This window comes from Poecilia latipinna, unplaced genomic scaffold (genome assembly GCF_001443285.1).
Source record: "Poecilia latipinna isolate Pla-1442-1.1 unplaced genomic scaffold, P_latipinna-1.0 Scaffold1806, whole genome shotgun sequence".
NCBI lineage: Eukaryota > Metazoa > Chordata > Actinopteri > Cyprinodontiformes > Poeciliidae > Poecilia > Poecilia latipinna.
In genome coordinates this window covers 109,540-135,501 of record NW_015114422.1, presented here as the reverse complement: position 1 = coordinate 135,501, position 25,962 = coordinate 109,540, and the positions used below count along the sequence as shown (strand labels likewise).

At 42.6% G+C, this 25,962-nt stretch overlaps 2 protein-coding genes across 4 annotated transcripts; one reads left to right on the top strand and one right to left on the bottom strand.

The window, feature by feature from the left end:
- Positions 1–67: 67 nt before the first annotated feature.
- On the top strand, positions 68–5,000 carry pold2 (polymerase (DNA directed), delta 2, regulatory subunit). The gene is made up of 11 exons (XM_015014338.1): positions 68–243; positions 377–609; positions 693–814; positions 1,387–1,510; positions 1,591–1,705; positions 1,781–1,979; positions 2,083–2,163; positions 3,269–3,426; positions 3,514–3,641; positions 3,732–3,833; positions 4,531–5,000. The coding sequence occupies exons 2-11, from the start codon at positions 384–386 to the stop codon at positions 4,689–4,691; spliced, it is 1,416 nt and encodes a 471-aa protein (XP_014869824.1). The 5' UTR covers positions 68–243; positions 377–383; the 3' UTR covers positions 4,692–5,000.
- A 133-nt stretch (positions 5,001–5,133) lies between these two features.
- Positions 5,134–21,197, bottom strand: aebp1b (AE binding protein 1b). Of its 3 annotated transcripts, none has more exons than XM_015014336.1 (23): positions 20,295–21,197; positions 17,815–17,985; positions 17,678–17,731; positions 16,346–16,351; positions 14,880–15,191; positions 14,505–14,573; positions 13,905–13,967; positions 13,406–13,489; positions 11,884–11,955; positions 11,681–11,790; positions 11,274–11,413; positions 11,078–11,162; positions 10,850–10,994; positions 10,678–10,766; positions 9,429–9,552; positions 8,975–9,171; positions 8,667–8,843; positions 8,318–8,481; positions 7,752–8,167; positions 6,584–6,723; positions 6,048–6,147; positions 5,790–5,956; positions 5,134–5,587 (listed from the first exon to the last, which is right to left on the bottom strand). In XM_015014336.1, exons 1-23 carry the CDS (start codon positions 20,533–20,535, stop codon positions 5,225–5,227), a joined length of 3,489 nt encoding a protein of 1,162 aa, XP_014869822.1. In that variant the 5' UTR covers positions 20,536–21,197; the 3' UTR covers positions 5,134–5,224. The 3 variants fall into 3 exon arrangements, with proteins under 3 accessions (XP_014869822.1, XP_014869821.1, XP_014869823.1); XM_015014335.1 differs by having other exon boundaries at positions 13,905–13,970; positions 20,295–21,196; XM_015014337.1 differs by lacking the exon at positions 16,346–16,351 and having other exon boundaries at positions 13,905–13,970; positions 20,295–21,196.
- Positions 21,198–25,962: the final 4,765 nt, after the last annotated feature.

Here is a 25,962-nt window from a genome sequence, read left to right as displayed (position 1 = left end):
CAGTTTTATCCATAGACATTATTACGGTTTTATCCCTCATTATGGTGTGTGCGTCTGTTCTGCAGCGTTGGATACCGTCCGCAGTTCCTCGCGATAATACAGATTCATCTCGCGAGAAAGTGACGTGAAAGTGTAATTTCGCGGGAGTTGTCTGTTTTTGTTCGCCTGGAGAAAAATCCAAAAATACTTCAAAGTACCACATTTAAGAGGGAAAAGCCAAAACCAGACCTACTTTTCTACCAGGTAAAGTGGCTATATCTTATCAAAAGTATTGCAAAAGTGATATTATGCAACAATTACATTCACTGTGCGTTAAGTATCTCGGTGGACAGAAAAGTAGTACCAGTTTAGGTGATAATAACTAGCACGTTTCCAGGACCGTCATGTTCTCCGACCTCAGTGCTCAGAGGGAGGGCTCCTCTCTGCTCTGCCGTCCAGCCTCGGAGGACCAGGGCCCTGTGTTTGAGAGGACCTCGCTGGACTACAGCCCCCGCACCGAGCGCTACCGAGTCGGAGAACGGAGCTTCAGTAGGCAGTATGCTCACATCTATGCGGCACGACTCATGGAGATGAGACCCGTGCTGTCAGAGAGAGCCAAACACAAGTGGGGTAAGAGTAAATTAACTCATTGTGAACATATGAAGCACCTACCTTACCCTGAAATGTGCTGCTTTAAAACCTTCTCTTGTCAGGTCCAGATGTGCACATCAGGAAGCTGTGCGACCTGGAGACAGGGGAGCAGTGTTGCATCGTAGGGACCCTGTTCAAGCGTATGGACCTGCAGCCGTCTATTCTGAAGGAGATCAGTGAAGAGGTTGGCAAACCTTGTTGAATGTTGCAGGAAGAAAGCAATGCATAGTAGCAATTGATTATAAAGTGGTTTTATTTAATTAGATTTTCATAAATAATCCACATCTTGGTGCGATTGAAGATCTAAATCTTTTCTGGGAGTCCTAAATATATCTTCCTTGCACATTTCAACAGTAACATTTTTACATATTTTAGATTCCAAACTGTCTCAGATTTGATGGAAATCGCGTTTGAACGTCAAAACGTTTTTAATATTACTGAATATCCCATTTATTTTAGAAACTTTATCATTTAAAGTGAAACACTGAGATGGATGTTTGAAAGCCTTTATTTCTGTTAATTATGGTGATTTTCTACAACAGTTAATTAAAACATGACATGTAAAATTAGAATATTACATTAGACAGATAAAAAAAATCTATATATTTTTAAAAACGGAAATGTGGGTTTAATGAAAAGTATGTTTAACATCTGATCTAAGGTTTTTTTCGAAAGGTACTTTTAATCTGACAAACGAGACTCATTGGGACGTTTCATCCATAAAACATGACTGCATGATTATTTATTGTTCTTCAGCACAACCTCCTGCCCCAGCCTGCACGAAACAAATACATCACTGAAGCGGATGAGCTGATTCTGGAGGATGAGCTGCAGAGGATTAAACTAGAGGGCAAAATTGACAGAGACAAGTGTGTCACGGGTCAGTTTGTCACTGCCCATCACCGCCGCTTTGACCCACACGTCTTCAGATTCACTCATTGTCTTCCTCCCATTCCTCAGGCAGCGTCATCGCCATCTTTGGAGCCGAGAAGAACGACGGCAAGTTCACCGTTGAGGACTTCTGCACGGCCGATCTCCCTTCGCAGACGCCCAGACCTACGCTCAGCTGTGACAAGTAAGCCAAAATCATGTGAAGATCCCCAGGTCCGCCTGCGTTAGTGGCCCGCCTCTGACTGATCCGCCCGCTCAGGTTCGTGCTCCTGGCCTCAGGGCTCGGTCTAGGCAGCACCAGGGCCGACAGCATGCTGGGTCTGCAGCTGCTGGTCGACATGGTAACCGGTCAGCTCGGTGATGCGGGGGAGCAGAGCGGGGCGGCGTCCATTTCCAGGGTCCTGCTGGCCGGGAACCTGCTGAGCCAAAGCACCCAGGACAAAGATGCATCGACAAAGGTGACAAGCTTAAAAATTCAATGAACAGAGCAACTCTTAGACACGGTATTTATCTTGTAAACAGGTTAACATGTCAAATATTGAGTATCTGTATGTTATTCAGGCCAAGTATCTCACTAAGAAGACTCAGGCCGGCAGTGTTGAAGCTATCCGCCTTCTTGATGAGCTGCTGCTTCAGCTGGTGGTGAGATGTGGAGCCTTATTAATCGCTTTTCTGTTGTGCTTCTGCTGGAGGAAGCGAGGGTGTCTATACTTGGCAAGGTTGCATAATTACTGTTGTATAAACATTCAAACTGTGGCATGTTGTTAATAATAAAGAGAAAGTGATAAGGAAAAGCTTCAGTTGACTTGTAGGAGTTTATTCATCGTCAATATTAGACACGGCAACTGTTTAGTCTGTTCCTGCAATTGTTGTCTTTCTGTTGTTTGTAATTGTTGCAAAAAAAAATGTTAGACATCTGGAGATAAGAAAAGATGTGATGGTAAAGTTTATAGTGTTTTTTTATTTTTTAACTCTAGTATATGTGACTTTGCAGAGCCCCCTAGGGGACATGGAGGATTTTTTTTTCTTTTACGTACCCTCACAGTAAACTAGCAAATACACCCGGGTCTACATTCACATCGATAACAAATGGAAGCTTAAATTTGGACATATGTACATCTTTAAAGCGTGTTTACACATTCTTAACTCTTTGGTGCAGAAAACCTGTTAAATATGTATCTGTTAACTGCGTGTTCATTTTTGTTTGTAATATCTTTCAGTGGAGATGCGACTGCACATGAAAACAGCCCTTCATTAACCACTCAGACTAACAGACACAACCAGAACTGTCCGATGGCGATACTCCCTCTTAACAAAAACCCAAAAACAGTCCAAATAGTTTGGATGTTTTTTTTTTTTCTTTTTCATTCCTCCTTACAAAAAGTTTATGTTTTAGAGTAGGGATGTTGCCCCTGTTGTTGGCCTGTGTTGCTCCAGCATTTTTATGTCTGTGGTGTGTTTATCCTAAAGAAAAATATCTAAAACTTTAGATAACTTGCAAACGAGGTATAAACATAACATTCCCACATGGAAAAACCTTGATCTGACGACTATATGCACTATTTCGAGGTAAAGCAAAAGAAAAAATTTCACCTGTTGCCCCGTAGGAGGCTCCGTAGTGACTGAGGCACAGAACAGATGGCGGGGGGTTGGGGGGGGGAGGGGAAATAAAACTTTTATGGCTATTTATTAGTGACTGATTGATTGCACGTCTGATATTGTGTCACCTCCTCTCGCTCGTCGTAAGGCCTCCGTTCCAGTGGACGTGATGCCAGGGCAGTACGACCCCACCAACTACACCCTCCCACAGCAACCCCTGCACAGATGCATGTTCCCTTTGTCCTCCGTGTACCCCACCCTGCAGCTGGTCTCCAATCCGTACGGAGCCAACATTGACGGAGTCAGGTAGGCGGCGTCCCATGCGAACACGCACACACACTCCGTCCCATCTGAAGTGGTTGCTCAGATCTGGTTTGGTTTCTCTCCGTGAAGGTTTTTAGGCACATCGGGGCAGAACGTGTGTGACATCAAGAAGTATAGCAGCATGGACAGCCACCTGGAGATATTAGAGGAGACACTGCGGCTCCGGCACCTGGCCCCCACCGCTCCTGATACGCTAGGTTGGTTGAAAGGTGGAGGGGAAGAAGTGTTGTGGCCTTGTGAGTCTACATACACATAACTGGGGAATGACGGCAGTGTTTTTGTTTCAGGTTGCTACCCATTTTATCAAAGAGACCCGTTTATCTTGGAGGAATGTCCCCATGTGTACTTCAGTGGCAACGCTCCAGTGTTTGAGTCTAAGCTCATCCAAGGTTAGTGACAGATGAAAGCTTCCTCCACTGCCTGGAAGGATTAAATTTAAAGAAATTTCCAGTTCTGGAAAACGATCTGTTTGCCAATGTATTCAGTTTTAGTCCTTCCTGGTTTCTTTTCTTTATTTCTTTGCATGCTCTGTGTATAAAGTCAGCCATAGCTGTATCTACCATAATTGTATTTATAATGGATTAAAAAGAACAGAGAACATTGGGAAATGCTGAGGGAAGGCCTGTCATGATAATACACTTTGTTGGACGATAAATTGTCCCAGTGGTTATTGCGATAAATGATAATGTTTTGAGATCATTTTCAAGTATAATATTGATAATGGCTTGCATTAAGAATGTAAGGTAGCCCTCTCAAAGACTAATAAACTTTAGTTTTGTGAAAAAGTAAAAAAAAAAACATTAATACTGGAAGATATTTTAAATATTCAAAATAAAACACAATATATATAAAAAGAAAATAGACAATACTTAACCCAAAACATAAATAAAATGGATCGTGATGTCTCTAAACAAAATCTCCCTTCAGAAAATATCGAAGCTTATTTTCATGCGTTTTGCAATTAATTGATTTTTTTTTTTTTTAGTGACAGGCTTTTCTGAGGGGGAGAAAAACGGTGAAGGAATTGAGTCAAAGACGATCAGTTTTGTCACTATGTACTTTAAGTTTTTGTCTCCTCCCTGCCAGGTTCTGATGGACAGGAAGTCCTCCTGGTGACCGTGCCAGACTTCAGCAGCACCCAGACCGCCTGCCTGGTCAACCTGCGCACCCTGCGGTGCGAGCCGGTTTTCTTCTCAGCCTTCTCCGGCGACGAAGATGAAGAAAGTGAGATGAACATCAGTCATTAGCAGGAGAACTGTTTCCATCTCGGATCAGCTGGACTAAAAGCTTTTTTTTTTTTTTTACTGTTCAGGTCGAAGTTGTTAAAACTGGCAACCCAGTAACAAAGACTAGGCTCTATTAAAACAAACGAACCAGACGGGTGTTTATTACAGTTTTATTAGGACTGTGCCTCTGATGGAACCGCCATCGTCACCTGCTTTCCGCACGATTATGTGTCTTGTAAAAACTGTTTCCGACTTGAGTGACAACAGTGTAAATAATTCAGCTGTTTGTTTTCTTTTAATTTGTGTTCTCAATAAACATCTTTTCACGAAGCATACATTTACAAAAGAGACAAAAATAACAGCGTGGACTTTGAGCTGGACAGAAACGTCTATAAACATGGATTAGTTTTTTTAGTTGTGTAACAAACTTTTCACCGTAGTTACATGTACATTCCTCACTGCATTTAAAAAAAAAAAAAATGAACTGAACAAGAGCTACAATTACAAACCTGGAGTGGTTTACTGAAACAAGCTGGACGTTTTTATTTTTTGGTTTAATAGTCGTCAATCTTGTATTCATAGTTATAATCCAGGACAGGTGTGACGGATTCTGTTTCCCCTAATCCCCATGAGTCGTACCACGATGTTGTTGGAGCTGCTGTCGTCGTCGTCGTTGTCGTCGTGGGCATCGTCGTCGTCAAACTCAATCTCAACCTCATTAACCTCTGCTGCCGAAGACGGCGGATACGCGCAATCCTGAGCATCCTCATGCGCTGGGGACTTGCATTGGAGTTTGAAGAAAACCCGTTGCCGCCACTAATCACACGCTTCTGGCTGCCGCTGCTGCGCGAAGAGGTTTGTGTTCTGGAGTTGCTGTAACTGAGTCGAATTGGCTTGTTGCCGTGAAGGGCCATGATCTGTGAAGAAGTCAATGCAAACCTTTGTTTACACTGCGGCGAGACCAGATGTTGAACATTTTGACACACTCCTGTTTCGTCTATTATGAAATCTGAATAGTAAACATTGGAGGTCGTGGTTGTAGTGTGGAGAAAGTTGAAGGAGGTATGAATATTTCTGAGAGGTGCTGTACATTTCGCTGGGGTCAGAGCGTGACCTCACCTGTTTGATGCGGTCCCAGTTAGACTTGGCCAGGTTAAAGCTGCAGGAGGTCGCGCCGGACTCGTAACCCACCACGCAGAGCTTAGTCTCGGAGGAGAAGCCTTCGGCCTTCGCCGTCACCCGGTATTCCCCTGGGTTCAGCAGCCGCCAGTAGTCCCCTGTTGGGGCTGAGGTAGTGTAAAAAACGATAGAGAAGCATGTTTAAAAGTGTCGAAAATGGGCAGTAAGTGTGTTTAAGTGGGGATAAAGTGTTGTCACCTGTGGTAACATCATGGTTTATTCCCTCCACAGAGATCGTGGCATTTGCAATAGGATTACCCTGCTGATCTTTCACAATGCCTCTGATGCCACGATGCACCTAAAGAACAGGAAGACATGAGGAAACACACCGTTTGTTCGCAAGTCACTGTTTAATAAAATGTGCCCTAACGAGCTGTAATTCTGCATTTTCAATAAGTAAACATTTAAAGGAATCTGGCCACACCCATGATGAAAAGAAAAAAAAAGATGTTTTACATTTCGTTAAGTTTTTAATTTTATTTCCTCCACTCACAGGAGACTGTTTGGTAAATGGTAATTTATGATTTTATCTAATCGCACAAGGACTTTATAAAGAAAACCATCCCAAATAAGTAATGTCTAAATGAGATTGTGTCTGGAGGACAACTGATTTTCAAGGCAAGACATCTTCTGTTTAGGGTTTTTGGAATAGGAGACGATTAGTAGCGGATTTGAAATTTAGCAATGATGAAATCTGGCTTTCATCCAGATCAGGTTGCATTCTTGTGACTCACCTGCTCCATGAAGGTGAGCATTGCTTCCCTGTTTTTCTCCCATTCTTGGGCCAACTCACTCTGATGAGGAAATTTATCACAGCCCAGGAATATGGACAACTCATAGCAGTTGGTATGAAGATAGCTGAAGTCATTCATACCTGGACAGAAGATCACAGACATAGATATTGACTTTGTCCCCATTGTGACCAAATAATTGGATTCAGTTTTGATTCAAACATCTAATTCTAAAGGGAAATTAAATAAATTCACATGTTCCAGCATAAAATCCCAGCACCCAGGCATGTAAAACTGTTTCTACAAACATTTGTTTAAAAAAGCGTTGCTCTCAAGACCTTAGTGAACTCCAGGAGTTCATCGTTACAAGAAGCCCATTTGTTAAATTTCCTTGTTACTAAGCATTCCACAGGAAACTATTAGTGCAACTATAATGACAACTGGCAACTTGGCCACAGAGTAGCAACAACGGCTGAAGCATTTAGTGTGCAGAAGCCGTCTGTGGATTGAACAGCCACAGACCAATGAACTTCAGACTGGCTCAAGAACAGCATAGACCTCATCGTAAAATGTGTTTCCACGGCTAAACATCTGGATCTGAACTTTATATCACCGAATGCAATGCAAAACCACCCCACAAGACTCAAAAGCATTGGAGACATACTAACTGGAACCATATTACCTCTTTGTCTGGCAATCCAATGGTCTTGATTTAGCGGATTCCCCAAGAACAGTAATGGTCTGACTTTTTCCAATTATATTATTGTGGGGTTGCTGGCCAGGGCTTAACCCAATAGTTTCACTAAAAGACACTCTGGTGTTGAAGCATTTGAAGATGTTTTAGACATTTTAATACTTCTCACCTTGTGACAAACATGACTTTGTAACAGTGCAAAAAGCAAGGTCCATGAAGACGTGGAAGGGGGATTTTTGGTGTGGAAGAACTTGACTAACCTGCACAGCTGTAACCTCAACTTGACAGAACAGCTGCAGGATTAATTGGGTCAGTTAATCCTTAAAAGGCTTAGCCTATAACGGCCTGCTTACAGGTTTAGAAAGTTATTAAATCTGAAATTATTAAAGTTCATGTTTCTTTGACTGACGGGTGTAGTTGCATATCATGTCCACCAGGGTGTGCTGCCTCTCAAGCAGTCAGCAGGTTGTTACTTACTCCCGGTGACGGGCTTCCACTTTGCCCGGTTGACCATGCCGACTGCTCCTGCGGGTATGTCTCCGTGGCAGGACCCGCGGTAGTTGTGGGTCATGGTCAGGTGCGTGGAGGCATATGACACAGCCAGCCACCTGAACAAGGACTCGTCCGGGGTCAGCCGGGGCTCGTCTTCGGGCTCACTGTAGTGGAATCCAGCCCCGCGCCCTCCGTCATCCTCCTCTTCCTCTCTGTGTTCATAACCCTGGCTGTAGCCATGCTCGTATCCGGGGTCGTATCCATGGTCGTATCCATGGTCGTATCCATGACCTCGCCATTCTTCCTCTGGCTCTGCGTATCCTCGACTTCTCCAGTCCTCCTCTGGCTCCTCCTGGTAGCCCCTTCCCCACTCGGTCGCATCAAAACCTTCATCTTCATACCTGGAGGGATGTTATTCTGGTTTAAGCCTTTCAAAACAACTCTGATTTATGTAGTAGAAAAGGAAGGAGGAATTGCAAAGCAAAACAACCTGAGAGGCAAACATTCATGCAGAGAAGAAGAGCAATAAATTCACAGAGGAAATGTCATACTGTCTCTTCTTGCGGCTGCGGGATTGCTCGCTCTTGGCAGGCTTGTTGAGACGTAAACTGTCATAAGGATAGGCCACGATGGCCTCTCCGCCTTGGAAGTTTGCACCCAACACAAATGGGTAGGCTTTCATCCAGGAAATAATGGCTCTGGTCTCCATAGCAATCTGGAGCAAAATCAGAAAGATAAAGATTCAACACGTCTGAAAAGAGTAGAACAGAAGCAGCAATTCAGGCGTAACAGCAGCATCAGGTGTTGGTTCACACAGAAAATGTTCTTAAAGTGTTAAAAACATCTTCTAAGGATAAATGACCCAGCAAGCATTTTAAAACTTATCTGTGAGTTCTTTACCGAGGTGTTGAACTCAAAGTTTTCTAGTATGGGCACATGATGATTGGGGGTCAGTTTAGGCACCATGCCCTTATCCTCAGCGTCCCACAAGATGTTGTTCAGGTCAGGGAAGTTCTGGAAGATGTCAAAGCCGTCCTCAGTGAAGTGTCCCATGGTCCAGCTGCTCATCTCCGAGCCCTGCAGCAGGAGACATGAGGAAAATCAGCTGATGAGTGCACTGACTTTGGTTCAGCAGCATCTCCTGTTGGTCTCTTCTGTTTGTTTTTGCAGGTTGACCCGATAGACATGATTGCTTTTCTTCCACTCACCACCTCGAAAGCTGTCTCGTGCCCGTCAGGGTTCAGAGAGGGAACCAGGTGGATGCGTATTCCCTCCACCAGGCGCTGGGCCCTGGGGTTCCTGTCTTTGTATTCTTTGCACAGGTACTGCATGAGCAGCAGGATCAGCTCCCTCCCCACTGCCTCGTTCCCATGGAGACCAGCCGTGAAGCGAAACTCCGGCTCACCTGAGGAGACGGCCTGTTATTCTCTGTTAACCACAACCTGCACGTCTACCTGGTTTTTAAAGGACACAGTGATACGTTCAGGGCATGTCTGTATTTTTTTTTTATTTCTTTCCAATCAGGGTTTTACTTTAGAAACAACGACATGCACAAGTATCCATACCTCTAGAACATGTTTTTATTTTACAGACAGAAATATCAGTGTTGTTTAATTGCAAACCTTTACCGGACAGGTGTGTCAGTCATGCTGTTATTCTCACCTATTTCGTGCTCCGTGGGGTTTCCAGAGATGATCATTGCCATGATTTCTCGTCCCTTAGAGCTGCGGCCCAGGCTGTAAATGTTGGTGATGTTGGGGCACTCCTCATGTACCGACTTCATCAGCTGGATGAGTCAGAAATGATGCACATGAAGCGTAGCTCATGGAGACAACAAGCGGTCCACCGTCAAAGACTCTCATCGTCATTTTAGGAAGCAACATTGCCTTACTGGACTATTTTTATAATATTAGTTTTGATTAGGGCGGCACAACTTTAAGAAGTTACGCATTTGGAGGATTGTTGAACACTGTGATCAAAACACTGTTGACATTTACATTCTTGTCCGTCATCATTATAATGCTTCAGTCATTATAATGTCGTAGAGCGCCATCGTCTTTGACAGGTGTGATGCCCGCTCCATTCAACAGGCTGAATATTTGAATTGTTAGCGTGCAAGGTGTAAATTTATAAAACATAAGAGGCAACAAATATTTAATTCTTAACAGTCCTTTACAATGTTAATTTCACACAGTCTGAAATTGCCATGATATAGTTATTATGACTGAAGCGATTAATCAGATTAATCCTGACGGATCAATTATTGAAACGATTGTCAGCTAATTTAGTGATCGATTATTCATTGACTGGAGTATACAAACTCAAAGAAGACAATTTTCTGAAAGAACAAGACACTCAGAGGAGATATTAAGCCAAAATTGTACAAAGAAATATATACATTTTGCATTTAAGATAAAAATAAAAGTCCATTTGCCTGTACAAATGATGTACCCAGAACTCAGAGTGGAATCATTTTAGCTTTAAAAAAAACTTCAATTAAACACCTTTTGCTGTCTATTCATTATTTGGTCAAACCAAAAATTAATCAAAAGATCATCTCTGTCGACTTTTCACATGTTGATGTTTGTAGTAGTTTTTTGAGATCATCTGTAGCATTCTGTGCTACAGATGATCAAGAAATGCGTCATAGCATTAAATGTTTATCATCTTATTTTAAAAAAATGGATTGAATTTGAAGCCTCTTTGGATGTACTTCTAATATTGTATAAAAAAAAGGTTTAAATAAAAAACCTGCAGAATGTGCCAATTTTTTAAAATCTGATTAATCGTCAGAATAACCGATAGATTTATCGATACTAAAATAATCTCTAGTTGCAGCGCTAACAGTTATAAGACACTGTGTAGACTGAAGCGATAATCGTCCTCAGGATGCACTTTGAGGGATACTCACTTCAACCATCTCCGAGTAGCTGTGGTGTTTGAACTCCAGGTAATCCACAGGAGTCACCTCATTCTGCCTGTACAGAGCACCACCTGGGTCTGACAGCAGAAACCGATTAAACCACACTCCTGTTTGTGTGTGTCACACTGTGTTTCTAAGGGATGGCGGAGGGCGGCCTCACCAGGCACAGGGCAGCCCAGGACCTCCAGCCTCATGCACAGAGAGCCGTTCCAGCTCTGAGGGATGATCCGGATGTAGCGAGCCAGCACGGGCTCGGCGAGTCGGTTCATGACGGGAGTGTCCTTGTCGTTGTTTCCGAAGAACAGCTGGACGAGACGGGGGAGACGGGAGGTCGGGGATTCAGAAGGTGGAGCAAGGAGGAAGGTGATGCAGGTCGAGGTCAACTCACCCAGTCTGCGTATCCGTCGTGAATGGTGGTCCATTCTCTGCTGTCATTGCTGAAGGCCAGGAAGTAGGATGTCACGAAATCGCTCCTGAAATGAGTCAACAGGAGATTAGCAAGTGGAGTTTATTGCTGAGATGAAACGCTCTGTACTAGTGTGTGTGTGTGTGTGTGTGTGTGTGTGTGTGTGTATGCTCCTCACTCATTCAGGGCATCTCGGCCTTGAGTTACAACTCCGGTGAACTCGGTCTCCCTGCGAGCGTCGACCTCAAACCAGTGGATCCTGTCCTCTGAGTTTGCGCACCACGCTCCACCTCTCATGTTGTCCTCATCCTCTGAGCCCTGGGAACCACACAGACCAGAGAGTCTGCTGCTCAGTCCTCCGGCTTGCTCACGGTTTGAGCTCTAAACTCAAAACATGCCGCGTGATTTGATTTGAATTTACGTTTCCCTCGACTTTGAAACGGCAGGCCAAAGTGTGTTTTTGATTTAATATCTCAGCTGTTTATGGGAATCTCTGATTAATGGGAGTGACTGTCTCGGCTGTAACTGTATTTTCCAAAGCTGCTAACGGGTAATCGAGTGGCGTATTCAGTCCTGACTGCCTACCTGCATGTTGAGGCGCGCCCTCTGAGGAGAGAAGGTGTACTGAGACATGGAGGAGGCTGTGAGCTGGTCTGACTCGATCTTATGGGACTCCATCCCCAGAGGAGGACATTCTGCCACATGTGGAGGCACAAAGGAATGAGAAGAAACGATTAAAAAAAAAAAAAGTAGATCTTCACCATCTTTTCCAGATCTTACTGACTCACTCTTTGGCTCCTTGTAGACACGTGGTCTGTTCCTGGCTCGCTCCTCGGCCTCCTTCAGCTTCTCTGCTCGTTCTGTCAGGGGTCAGAAGAGCAGTCTGAATGAAAAATAAATTGCACTGTTTTTCCCTGAACTGATTTCTTTTTCTTTTCTACTTTCTCTGCCCAGACACAATTTAGCAACTTTTCTTTCTTCCTTTCCTTCTTTCTTTCTTTCTTTTTTTTTTTTTTTTACGTTTTACTCGCTAAAAATCCTCCTGAGGATGTGAAGAGCCTGGAGTCTGGCGGAGGGAAGAAATCTAAAAACAAAACCAGATGTTATGACTTGGCCTTCAGTCCAGATTTGCTCTAATAAAACTCAGGCCATCCTGACCTCAAACAGAACTGTCCCAAAGCACATCCAAAGTAAGGAAACTACGACCCGATTGAAAATGCCTTTACAGTCTGGCTGAAAATATTTAGAGTTCGGTATAGATATTGACATTTAGAAGTAGAAACAGAACTCATGCAACCAGAAAGTCTATTATTCTCCAGTTTTGGTAGAAAGTGTGTGAATTGTTTCCTGCCTTTATCTGCAGTCGAGGTCTTCTGCTGCTGTAGCCGATAAGCTTCACGTTTTGTTGTGCTGACAGTTCTGCTTGTTTTGGTTTCGACAAGTTGTTATTTAAGCTACTGTTGCCTTTGTATCATAAAGTCAATTTCTAATATAGAACTGCTGGATATAATATAGTATATAGATATATAGATATAATATAGAACTTTTTCTGACCTCTGTAAACCCAAGAGAAGTTTAATGTATTTGGATATGGCTGATATAAAGGGAGTATTACAGGAGCTGTGGTAGTTGATGGTAGCTGGGAGGACTCTCAAATCCAATTCGGTTTAGGGCCTCATGCTGCTTTGGACCAGTTTTTCCCCAGAGAGGAGCACTAGACGCTCTAACACGCTTGTTTTTTTTTCTCTACTTTTGTCTCACCGAACTCTTCTGCAGGTTCATGTTAAAGGTGACAGCATTCGGTTATGGAAACATCTGCTTCGAGTGAAGCTAAAATCCAATCGGTAGCAGACGGTGGCTGCTGGAGGTGACCTTTTTGACCCCAACTCCTGTCTGAGTCATTTATCATTTTCTCTGAACTCTACTCCCCAACCTGAATGCATACTGCAAACACGTGGCAGCCATGAATTGAGCGTGCTTTGAGTTTGCCCGATAAAAACTCCCCCCATGGCGTCTGCTTTCCCTCGAGCTCACGGGAGATTTCTCAACCGTTAGCATGCCTGATCTCAATTCTGCTTTGATTGGATAAACCTCGGTCCCTTTCGTGCAAGTTAAAGCTGGACTCTTCACCACATCTGCAACAGCGTATTTATAAGAGACATGAGAAAGCGGCGAACATGTCAGAGCGTTGTTTTGTTGTCCTTTAGTACTTTTGCTGTTAGGTCAAAGGCACTGGGTTCTATTGACATAATTGCACAGAAAGATAATTTCTAAAAGGGCTTGGGTAAGCCCACATCTGGGTTCTCTTACCTCTCTCCTCCCTCTCTCTCTCCTTCTTGGCTCGCTCTCTTTCTTTCTCTACCCACTTTTCATCTGTGTCATAGTCTTTCCGTCCTGCAGCGGAAAAAGAGAACTGGTAACTTTATGGACGCGCTCACGAAGGCACTTCTCTCTAGCTTAAAACATGGAAACAAAGAGAAAAAGATCGTGAAAGATCAGCTTTTATTTTGTAAGGTTATTGACCTTACAAAAGGACATGTAGGTTTCAGATGTATAGAAGCTTGCAAGATTATCCAGACTCCTTGAAGTTTTTATTATTTGGCAGGCTAAGACATTGGGGTGCATAATTGTGAAATAGGAAATTACAAGAGATTGGCTTTCAAGATCAAAATCGGGGAAACAAAAAGATTATCGGGTGTTAGTTCAGGAAACCTCATGACCTGGGTGCTTATTCCCTCTTGTCTTTCTGAGTAATGAGGACCATGTGGGGGGGTTTTGGGACATATTTGACCCGTTAGTGCTCGCTTACTCATTCCATATTCGTCGTAATCATCATACCAGGTCCTCTCAAGTGGAGCAGATGTTGTGGGTTCTTCTGTGTTTAAAAACAAACAAACAACAGAACAAAGTTAGAAAGCCCCATTTTGTCATCTAAAAAAAATCTACTTCTTTACAAGTGAGACTTTATGAGATTACACCATTTAATCAGCAGTTTTACACGTTTGCCCTGCCCTGATTTGCTCGACCACAACATCAGATCTGCTTCTGTGACGCCTCACTATAATCAGGTTGTTAGAGCCTTAATTTACATTTACAGGAATCATAAATTAGTTGGGATCTGATGACAGGGCTCCTCCGAACGCCACAACAAAACCGTAGACGGTCTTGTTGACTTAGTGGATCCAAGCAAACCCACCCACTCCTGTCTGCAAATGTGGGTTAGGTTGTTGCACAGACTCACTGTAATGTCATTGCCATGTGCTCATGAAAGCCACAAGTGGAACAGATATTCCATATGTCCCTAACTCCTGGAAAAGTCTCTCCGCTTGATTTGAAAATTTGCCATATTTTTTTCAGGTGGAGGGGTTGGTTGTTCGTTTTTCTAAGATCGCTGCGTGACAGCAGGTACCTGGGATGGTTTCCACTATGACCTCGGGGCTGACCTCTTCTACGTCTGGGAATTTATCTGGAAGCTCGACTGCGGGAGGGAAAAACAAGATGGAGCAAGAGTTTAAACGACAAAACTCAGATTCGTTTAACTTGACAGATAATTTAACACAAAGTGAGTGAGGAAAAATGCTGGAATAAGAACTACATTTTTTTTGGCAAAACACTGGAAACACGGAGTAACGGCAACACGTTCGGAGTGTCAAACAAAGTTTTCCAGCACCTGTGGAAAAATTCGATGATCTTTTTGACCTCAGCCAGAGACAAAGTGCCGACAAGCGTTTGCTGTTGTGGCTGCAGGAACAAAACCAGGAGCACTAAAGAGTCCCAAACGTACCTGTCACGTCCCAGTAGTCACTGTCGTCTGTGCCGTACTTCTCCGGGGCCTCGGGGGTCGGGTCCGGCTCCTTCCAGTAAATGTCGTAGTTATCGGTCACAGGAGCGTACGGCTCCTTCTCAATTTCCTTCCAGAGATCATCGTAGTTGTCGGGCGGTGAAGTCGACGGCTCTCCCTCGACAGGATTCCAGTAGTCATCGTAGGCGTCGGTCACAGGGTCGTCTGGTACCCTGGGAAGGTACGGGGGCTCAGTGCTTGGAGATGGAGTGGTGCCAGCCCCCCAGTAGTCATCTTCTGCTGTCCAGTAGTCGTCTAACAGACAGGGGACAAAGCGCAGATGTGCAAATAGAGTTGTTGAATCATATCGATCAATCATTCGAGTTGATTTGTTTTGCACATTTCAGCAGCAACGTCGTCCAAAGTCCTTTGCATCGTAAAAACGCATCAATAAAAAGCCATAAAAATATCATTCAACTCCCAAGAAACAAACAAACAAAAAAAAAAACAATTATAGCTAAATATAGACTTATTTCATGTGACTGAGGTCAAAGTGAGGCCAAACAGACTTTAAAAAGAAACAGGAAGAAGAGTTAAAAGGAAATAAACAATCTAAAGAAAAATCTAGGAAAGAAGTGGCAACAATTTATCCAGAAGTGAATATAAACGAACCACTATTATTATAATTATTCTTTTGAAAAACAAAGACAAATCAGAATAACCAGAAAAACTAAACAAACATTTATATTGATATTGCGAATATATCAGTTATCAATATCAATACATGTCAAACATGTTGGTCAATGTTTTATTTATCAAAACTCTAAACTGATAGGTTTTTATAACCTAGATTTAAAGTAACCAAGTGATTCAGCAAATCTTTAATATATTTTGGTGCTAAGCCATTAAATGATTTATAAACTAACAACAGAATCTTAAAGTCTATTCTCTGAGCTACCGGGAGCCAGTGTAGAAACTTTAGAACTGAGATGATCCATCTTCCTAGTTTTAGTGAGAATAGTTGCAGCTGTCGGTCTGATTAAAATTTTTAGGGAGACCTTTGAAGACACTGCTGCAGTAATCAATGCGACTAAAGATAAACGTATGGATAGGCCTGTCGCGATAAACGATATGTCAATTAATCGCACGATAAGTTAAACCTATCGACTTCATTTTAATTATCGGCTTTATCGTCTCTTCCTGCCTTTTTTTCTTTCTGTTGATGACACTGAATGAAAAAGGCTCAGCTCCGGTGCTCTCTACTGACCCTCCCTTCCTCATTTTCTTGGTGTAATGTCCAGCGGCTCATTTTCAAAACCTGAGAGATCACACATTAGCCTACAGAAATCCTAGGTATAACGGTTCGATTGGGTTCGTCGTGCCGTGTGGTGTCCAGTCACATGGGCACAAAGTAATGGCTACAAGTCCAGTTAACTAATTTTAAAGCCAGGCATTAATCAATGCTTTACTAGAATCTACCTGTGATGCATGTGGCTAGAGTCAGCGTAAAGTCCTGACTGAATGAAAATCATTATAACCTATTTATGTCACGTTATGAAGAACAGATGAAAACATACCGGGTTTAACAGCTGCGGTAGCAATTTGGCTCCAACTCCTCTCCTTGTCATTTCTATATTCTTTGCACGAAATGTTGAATAAACATTAATGTTGTTTCCACATATCATCTCCGATGTCCGCTGGACTTCGGGTTGCTGCGTGTCAGCTGTTTGGGATTCCCCTCCGTAATTTCCCCTCAGAAAGCGCAGAGGAGAATCCGCGCTTTCTGATTGGCTACCTGTCACATTCAGCTTTAAGGTCCCAGTCAGGGAAAACCCCTGATTTAGATCGGAGAGGTCACGACCATCTACCGTAACTCACCATACACTCACTACAGGATGATCGGTTACGAAATCACCGTCAATCTTAGATCGGCCAACGTTCTAAGATTGTCACAAGGGCAAAATGGGGGCAAAAAATTGTGTAGAATGAACTGTTGCATTAGGGAGTCGGATGTGCCCATCTTCTCTATTTAAATCTAGTGATTACTGAGGGCAATACAGTATACAGACTTTATAATCTGCACTCTTTTGGTTGAATCCAGTATTTATTTCCACTTTGGTTTTATGTTGTTTAGTTTTTATTTAAGTACGTTTTTTGTTAATGGAGACTGAGAATCCATTTTATTTTTGTTTTTGGTTGTTTAGTTTATCAGTTCCAGTGTTATGTGTTCTTTTGAAAATAAAGTGCATCTATCTATGGCAGGAAATCGCAGGCATTATTAGTCAATATTATCGTTTATCGCAATAATTTTTTAGACAATCGCTCAGCAAAATTTGTTATCGTGACAGGCCTACGCATGTATGAGTTTCTGTAGATCTTGTTGGGACATTAGTCCTTTAATCCTGGATATGTTGTTCAGGCGATAGAAGGCCGACTTTGTAACTTCCTTTATGTAACTCTGAAGGTTGTGGTTATGTGCAATAAAACTGCGTAGGACAAATTCAATTAATCAGCATCCTAAATGTGGAGTTATTTGCCTGAGTCAATTGGTTGCATCAAGGTATACAGAGATTTGGAAATCCTTTTTCAGTCTGCAGCGAAGAGAAACACAATGAGCCTCAAGTTGCTGCACACTGCCAGTCAGCTTGCTGAAAGTAAATTTAGCTACTACAGTTATTTTTGTGAAGCATAAATATGTCAACCAGTCGTTTTTCTATTCAAAACGGGAAAGACAGGAGAAGAAGTCAGCGAATGGCTGCTGGAGTCAGAACCGTAGATGAAAAGTTTAACTCGGCGCTAACCAGGGAAGTAGTCAGGCTCAGCAGGGGGGTCGGTGGGAGGCTCTGTTGGGATCGCTGGAAGAAAGACAGAAACCAGGTCAGCAAATCTCCAAGTCATTCCAGTTCAGTAGAAACATGATGCAGTATGTTGTTCTTACTTGTTGTGGTGGGTGGGAGGGTTGTGGTTGTGGTCTGCCTGTCTTTCTTCTTCCCCTTCTTGTCAGTTTTAGGCTTTTTAGTGGCGTTTGGATCCTTTGGCTCTTTCTTCTTCTTGTCTTTCTTCTTCTTTTTGCCTTCCTCCGGGGCTCTTCTCAGCCTGCTCAAAATGCCTGGTGGAGACGAGAAGTAGAAGTAGAAGTAGTCAGAACAAATTTCAAGGTATTAAACTTTTTGTTTAAAACCCTAAAAAGTTTATATTGCATCATTTGGGAGAAACTTAGTGAGAGGCAGGAACCAGACAGCTGAATTTGTTTCAGCTTCTTTTTTTTTTTTCTTTTTTTTTTTAATCCATCAGTATTTCCTTTTGAGGTCGTCCGAAGCTCTGCTGAGCCTTCATGGAAAACACTTCTCTCTTTTTCCATTAGCTGGGATTCAAGGATGCTAAATCTGTCAACATACTCAGCAAACTATTCTCACCTCAGCATCTTCAGCGAAGCTCGGCACAGAGCTGATATGTTCTCACGCGTGATTTGTATGAACAATAATGCCACGGTCTGCACTAATCTTCTAGGACTTTCATAATGGAGAAGAAAAAAAATTAGCATCTTCAAAATGAGTAACACCTCCTGGGCTACTAGCACAGAGTTCGTCTGGGAAAAAAAAAATAAAAAAAAAGACCTGGTGGTGGACAGGGCGAACATCTGGACGTTCTCCAGATGTTCTCACTCAGACTCCGATGCCCTGCGAAAGTATTTACGTTGACTAAACTTTTCCACATTAACTTAACTTACAACCTTGATCCGGAGCGTGTTTTACTGAGACTTCATTCAACACAAAGTGGCACCTAATTGGACAGTGAAAGGGAAATGTGTTCTGTTCAGCCCTCTTTGCTTGGATACCCCTAATTAAATTAAAGCACAAGTAACGGTCTTCAGAGATCATTTTATTAGCAAATAAACTCCACGTTTGGGTAATTTAACCACATTACCCAAACATGGATATGTTCTGTGAAGGCCTCGGATTTTGTTGTGGAGACGTTTGAAGAAAAAATAGAACAAATGTTACGAGCTTTGAGCATCTCACAGAATGCTGTTCAGTCTGTCGTCAGACAGCAGAAAGGACAACTGCAAACCTACCAAGAGGATTTCTCTCTATTGTATTGCTGGATGAACTGCAGGGGATTGCAGCTCAGGTGGGAGAGTGTGTGGCAGAGACAACTGAGTTTATCACTGCGCAGTTCTGGGCTTTATAGAAAAGTCGGAGGAAGGACGGCATTGTTGAAAGAAAACCACAAAATGCCATGATTGCCGTTTGCCACGAGCCAAGTAGATTAACGGCATGTTTAACGAGGTTCTCCGGCCACAGGAGTGGAATGTTTTGGGTCACAGGCGGAGCGTCCTGCATGGTAAATAAATAAAACTGCACATCACTCTGAACACGGCATCCTCACTGTAAAACACGGTGGGGGCGGCATCATACCGATATGGATGGTTTTTGTCAAACAGGGGGGCAGAACCAAAGGGAAAACGGACAGAGCTAAATACAAGCCGATACTTAAAAGAGCAAAAGGACTTGAGAGTGGGTGTGGAGGTTCACCTTCCAGCAGGACAAAAAAAAAACCCTAACATGCAGGATGAATACAATAAAATAGAAATATCCTCTATTGTCCCACAATGGGAAAATTTCTGTGTAACAGCAGCAAAGTGACAGACAAAGCAAGTAGATTCACACAAAGAAAATAAAAAAAAAACATTTAAAAAAATTTAATCTGTGCAGTTATTAGAAATAGTCCAAAAGAATGTACAACTGAGTAGGTTAATTCAAAAACTTGCAATAAAAATATAGATTACCTACAAAAAATGACAATAAAGACTGTGATGCCGGCAGAAGTATTATTCAAAATGAGTAAAAGCTGTGAGTTGTTGTGAGTGATGATGGCTACAGAGTGTGACAGCCTGCTGGGAGGAAGGATCTACGATGGCTGCTGCTTTGTGCACCTGGGATGTAAGCAGGCCGTCAATAAAGACTGAATCTCTCCATGCATGGGGTGGGACAAAGGTTCAGATCAGTTCATATCTGTGTGTGAGAATGGTCCAGTCAAAGTCCACAACTTGTCAAAGCCCACACTATCTGTCGAAATTTGAACATTTCAATTCACAGATGCTCTCTGTCCAGACTGAAGCAGAATGTGGATCTGCAGAGCATCGATTCAGCAGGACTTAATGCAAAATTCAAACCATGCTTTCAACACTTTAAGTTGTAGAAAAAAATATTGAAAACCGTGTGCCTATTTTTTTATTTCTTTTTAATCACGCCACTATTTTCTGTTGATTTCCTGTTGATATCAAATCTCAACGAAACATGTTGAATTTTGCGTTTTTTAACATTACAAAATGTGATGTTAGAACCACAAGGCGCCGTGCTCCTCAGCAGTTCTACTGTTTTGTCTGCGGGCGAGAGAGCGTCACTCAGCTCTTACCCTCCTGTGAGGTCCCCTCTGCCTCTCTCTTTGCCTTGATGCTGCGTCCCAGTGGGTGTGGGTCCCCTGCGAGCTCCTGCTCGCTTTCTGGGTCATCCGGGGACTCGTCTTGCAGCTGATCCTGAGTCTGCTTCTCCTGCAGGAGGGAAGCTATTCCCCCGGCACTCCTCCCTCCTCTGGGAATCAGCAGGCAGCAGAGGACCAGCAGAGCCACAGACGCAGTCACAGTGTGGCTTTTCATATCTGCTGCTGCTGCAAAAACAACAACAACAAAAAGTTTGTTGAAAAATCCTTTGGTTTTGGAGCGTGCGTGTCTTCTTCGTCAGCTCGCTCCACTTGATCCTCCAGGAGCTTCAGCGTTCAGCCTCTTTTCAACGCGTTCCAAACTTTTTACCCCAGCAGGGAGGTCTCCTCCTTCAGCTCCACACGTACCCACATCCACAGCGTGTCATGTCAGCAGGGCTGAGGCTGGGCTAGACAGCGACTAACGGGGGGGGGGGGGAAAGAGGCTGGGAGGGTGCAGTCAGCAGAGACACAGGGAGAGAAATACCTAAAGCAAAGCCGGTCAAAATGAATAGTCAGAGCTCCTAATTGGTCAGCTGAAAAAACAATAACAAGGCTAAAGGATCCCCTTCACCTGCAGGACGAGTCACAACAGGTGTAGCACTAAGACCTCAGATTGCAGGGCATGTGGGGCCCTCGAGGACCGCAGGGGTTTGAGAACGATCCGTCTGCTTTCTGTCTGCCGAAATTCCTTCTCGGAGAGCCGCAGCCTCATGCAGAACCACCACAAAGCTGAACAGCGGGAGAGAGGAGTGACTCCTCGGACACCAGGTTACACAAGCAGAGCCACTGGGAGAGAGAGGGAGAAAAGACAGGAGCGCAGAGGAGGAGAAGGATTTGGTGCAGCAAAGCCAAACAAAGATAATTGACAGAAAGAGAAATTTTAAGCAGATAAAACAATGCGTTTTTTTTTATCTGCTTTATCTGTTCTTTGTCGGGTCAGAGGTTTCTTCGTCTTAGTGTGTGCTCTCCAATGGGGTCGGTTGTGTCAATCGGTGTCTCCTTTTTTTGGAGCAAGTAAGCAGCCCAGCAGTGGGGAGTTCACAACACAGGACGGCAGATGACAGAATCATATTCTGTGTTTTCTTTTTCGTCTGTCTCCTGCTCTGTCTGCCGTTTGGAAAGTCTGCTCGTCGGCTTGAACGCTGCTTGGTCCATAAAGTTTACCTCTGGGATAATTTAGGGTAAACTTCTGGCACTCTGATAAAACACAGCCAGACATTTTTAAATGGGAGTTTCATCCTGAAGGTAGACCCTGCGTGCAACAACAACAACAAAAACTTAAAGTCAATGCAAAACACTTTAGAAAAACTCCAGTGTCAAAAGGATCAGACTGAAAACTGAGACAATCGGGCCTTTAGCATATAAACCTGCTAAAACAGTTTGACTCATAAGATCTCAGAGTGTGGGGCTAGGAAAACAAGAAATGTTTGACAAGGATTGGACTAAGGAGGATTACACTGAAACTGTGCAGTCATGTCTCTGGTGGGTATTACTGCAGCTGTGAAGAATGCAGCTGATAGTTCGGGATACAGTGAGGTCAAGAAGAGGCCGATTTAACAAACAGGGATTGAGACACTAGTGGAAGAGAGCAAACTGCAGAAGGAGAAAGTTAGACTCTTTCCAAATGTCTTTACATAACAAGCAGTGGAAAGAAAGAAAGTGAAAAGGAATGAATTCTCGACCACCAAACAAAAAAAAAGAAGGAGGTCTCTGTTTGAAACGAAGTTTACTCCAGAGCGACAAATTACCTAGAATCTTGGCTTGGAGACAAAGAGCAGCAGACCCAGTTAAAGCCACAGCGATGCAGAAGTCAGAAAATTAACATTACTGCAAGGTGTTGTTTGTGAGCATAAACTTCTCAGGAAGAAAACATGTTTTACTATGGTTTTTACTCTGTAAGCCAGTGGTCCCCAAACTACGGCCCGCGGGCCGGATCCGGCCCGCCTCCACATTTGGTCCGGCCCCTGAACAATACCAGAGAGCATTCATTTTTTTTTTTTTTTTTCATATACCGTATGTTCCGGACTATAAACCCCTTATATGTGGATTTTTCTTCAACCACCAGGGGGCTCTTTAACAGGAAGTGAATCAAATGGAAGTCAAAATTGGAAATAAAAGAAGAAAGCGCCCATTAAAACAGAATTAGGTTTCAATAGGGAATTGAAATTTGAGAATGTTGTTGATCAGTTAAATAGCATTGAGAGGAAAAAGAAGATTTTTCGTTCTTTTTAAATAATACTGGGATCATTATGAGAATTTGAGGTATAGATATTAGGATCCAGTAGATGGCAGTAGTGCAACAATAATGGATGCAAGCTGCCGTTGAAATCTAAAGAGAAGGAGGAGGAGGAGGAGGAAGGCGCATATTTTCATTTAGCACATGCTAGTAGCAGACACGAAGGATCAGCACTTTTACTGTTACAGTTATCATTTGGAAACTACCGTAATCAGTTCAGTTAAATCTAAACTTGGCAACTTTTTATTTTTCAACCGTAATAAATGTGACATTCAATTGACCTGTTATTACTCAAATTTTGAGTGTCCGCCCCCCTCTGCTGCTGCTGTATCGCTGTGGAAAACCTGGAGCGACAGAGAATATTTGCGGCTTGTATGTGTATGTTAAAAAAAAAAAAAACTTTGAGGTTGTGGTTTATAGTCCAGTGCGGCTCATAGTTCGGAAATTACGGACTATAATCCTTCCTGGATTTATTCTGTGAAGAACCCAGAGAGGGTTACTTGGTTATTATTTATTTCATTAATAGTGTTATTATTTATTTCCTGACTTTTGTTCTGTGAAGAACCCAGAGAGGGTTATTTAATTGTGCTTTCTGGAAAACAATACATTTTTACATTTAGGCACTCCTGCAATCGTCACACTTTTTCTGTTACAAACTGACTCCGGCCCCCCACCAGAGAAGGGAAGTTATGTGGCCCTCACAGGAAAAAGTTTGGGGACCCCTGCTTTGAGCTAGTAACTTTACTAGATAAATCAGCAGGCGTTTGATACAAACTTTTTCACTTTCACTACACATATTTAGCCAACCATCTCGGTCCATTTTTTGTTGTTTTTGATGTTTATGCTACATGATTTGACTTTTCTCCCAATAAGCACATTTAATAACAAAATATTATTTTGAGGACAATAAAAATGTTCTCAGAATAACATTTTTATTGTGGTGCAGTTAAGCCTCTATGAGGCAAAACCGGAATTGAATATGTGAAGAAAAGTGGGACTTCCAGCTGCTTCCATTCACTGTTGCTGATATAAAGTATTCTAGAGACACAGAGGCTGGGAGATAGGGCAGTGCTGAAGCCTGTGCACATGATAATAACCATGCCGGTCAGAATCATAGCAGCGGTGATTCAACACTGTGGCAAATTGGGGGCAAACTAAGCTTGGAATGCCTAAATCGCCTGGCAGGGTTCCTGCTTGTCGGGTCTTTAGGCTAGCACTCTGAGTCAACATTTCTCCTGAATGCCTCCACCCCGCTGGAAGAAATAGCTATAAACTCACTTCCAAGCTGAAGATTTTATTCAGAGCTGTTTCCATAACACGTTTACATATTTCTCAAATAATAGCCATAAAAAAAAATAAAAAAAAGTTGTGGGCTACAAACCCAAAGACGATAAAAAAAAAAAAAAAAATATTGGGACAAGCTGATAAAACACTGCGAGAGAAATATTCAGGTCAGATGCGACCAAAGATGAACACTTTGGAGCTCATTGCACACAGAAACACAAGCTTATGTGTGACATCACTGGGATAAAAGTGATGTTTTCAGATGGGAACATCATGGTTTATCATGGTGGAGGCAGACTTCATATCACTGAAAAACGATAAAGGAAGAAATGTGTCTGGGCATATTTTTTAGAACAATTTAAGAAAACATGAGTGTGCATTTCAAACGAGACAACAAACCCAAACAGAGAAAGGGGATTATTTACCAGTTCTAGAGAAAGAATCCCCTAAATTGTATCCAATTAGAAAGAAAAAAAATAATTAATTAATTAATGCAAAGTACTTCAGATCAGAGAGCATAGAAAAGGGCCACCAGAACCAGATTGTGGAAAACAGGTCAAAGTTACACATAAACAATGCACATGTCATACAGGAGACATGTTGAACTCGTTACCAAGTAAAGGCTTTTTCCACACTAAGATCTCTATAAGTATGTTTATTTCCAGTAACATTCCATTTTTTTATATACTCATAATTTCATTAATCGACTAATTTGCTTCAGTTTCTTGAAGTTGCCAACATCTGGTGTGAATTTCATGTCAGTAGAAATATTAGTACTATTTTTACTGACAAAAACGTCGACATGTTCAATACTTACTTCACCCCACTGTGTGTACCCTCTAGTGTAATCAACAAATCTATCACATAAGAGAGAGTCGAAACTATGGTAATTAGGTCTGCAAAAAAAAAAAAAAAAAAAAAAACCAAACCTCTTCAAGGACTCAGGCATTAATCAACCTGACACTGCTGTTTATGTGCTGCTATATAAATTTCCATTATGTTAGCAGAAGCTGAGAAGTGAGGGTGCATAATGTTTAGAGCCTCTAGCTGAGCTGAGCGTCAGGATGTGTTGGGCAGGAAACAATGACATCAGAGAGAGGAGTGAAGTTGGGGGAGGGAAGCTGGGAGTAAAAGTGAGAGAAAAATGCTGTAATCCAGCAGGCTCACTAGGTACAAACGGATAGAACCGATTTATAAAACTCCATCCTGCTCTGCTTAATTCATCCTGACTGGTCCTCCACACACCAGCTGGATATCTGATCTGGGAAGGATGGCCGGGCTCTAACACATTAACCCTTAGCAGGGCTCCTGAGTGCTGCAGATCTATTATTCCTCATCTGGAGAACGAGCAGGAAAGTGTTACCAGGCGTCAAGCTACTTATACAACAGAGTTTGTAGCACATTTTTAGAGGGGATTTTTTTTTTTTTGGCTGAAAGATGCTTCCATCTGTTGCATGCCGTGATTCAGCAGGTCCAGCTCATCTAGTCCAGGAGGAATGTGTGCCTGGTTAAGAGGCATCAAGATGCCCAACTTTACCAACCAGTCTAAAATCTCCTCCGTATGAACGCTACTAATATTTCTGAAGCTTTTCTGGAACAGCATGTAGCTTGCAAAGTGAAAGCAGATGAGTGTTTTTGTTTCTCTTATTAAAGATGAAGACTGCCAGCACAAGAGCTTCAGCTCTGTAAACAGACTGCCGATGTTGGCGCTTTCCCCAGATGGTTGAGCATCCACATCATCTTTTGTAGATATTAAAAAAAAAAAAAAGTGAGCAGTCAGGTTTGAAAACTGAATCTGCTTTAAAACGTGAATTTTTAAGACGACTAGAAGCTAGCTGCAGGTTTTGTGTTGATGTGATTTCTTCCTTTGCTTCCAGCACCATTAAGGGACAAAACATCCAGCGTAGTGTGTGGTACCCTCAAAGAGAATCAAAGAGTGCCCTCTAGTGGCTAAACAACAGAAGAGCTACACCGCAATCCATCTCCAAAGTGAATTGGTGTTCAGAAGGTTGCACACCGTAGCAGGATCTCAGCTTCTTGGGCTTTTTTTTTTTTTTTTTTTTTTGAGAAAAAGGGGAAAAC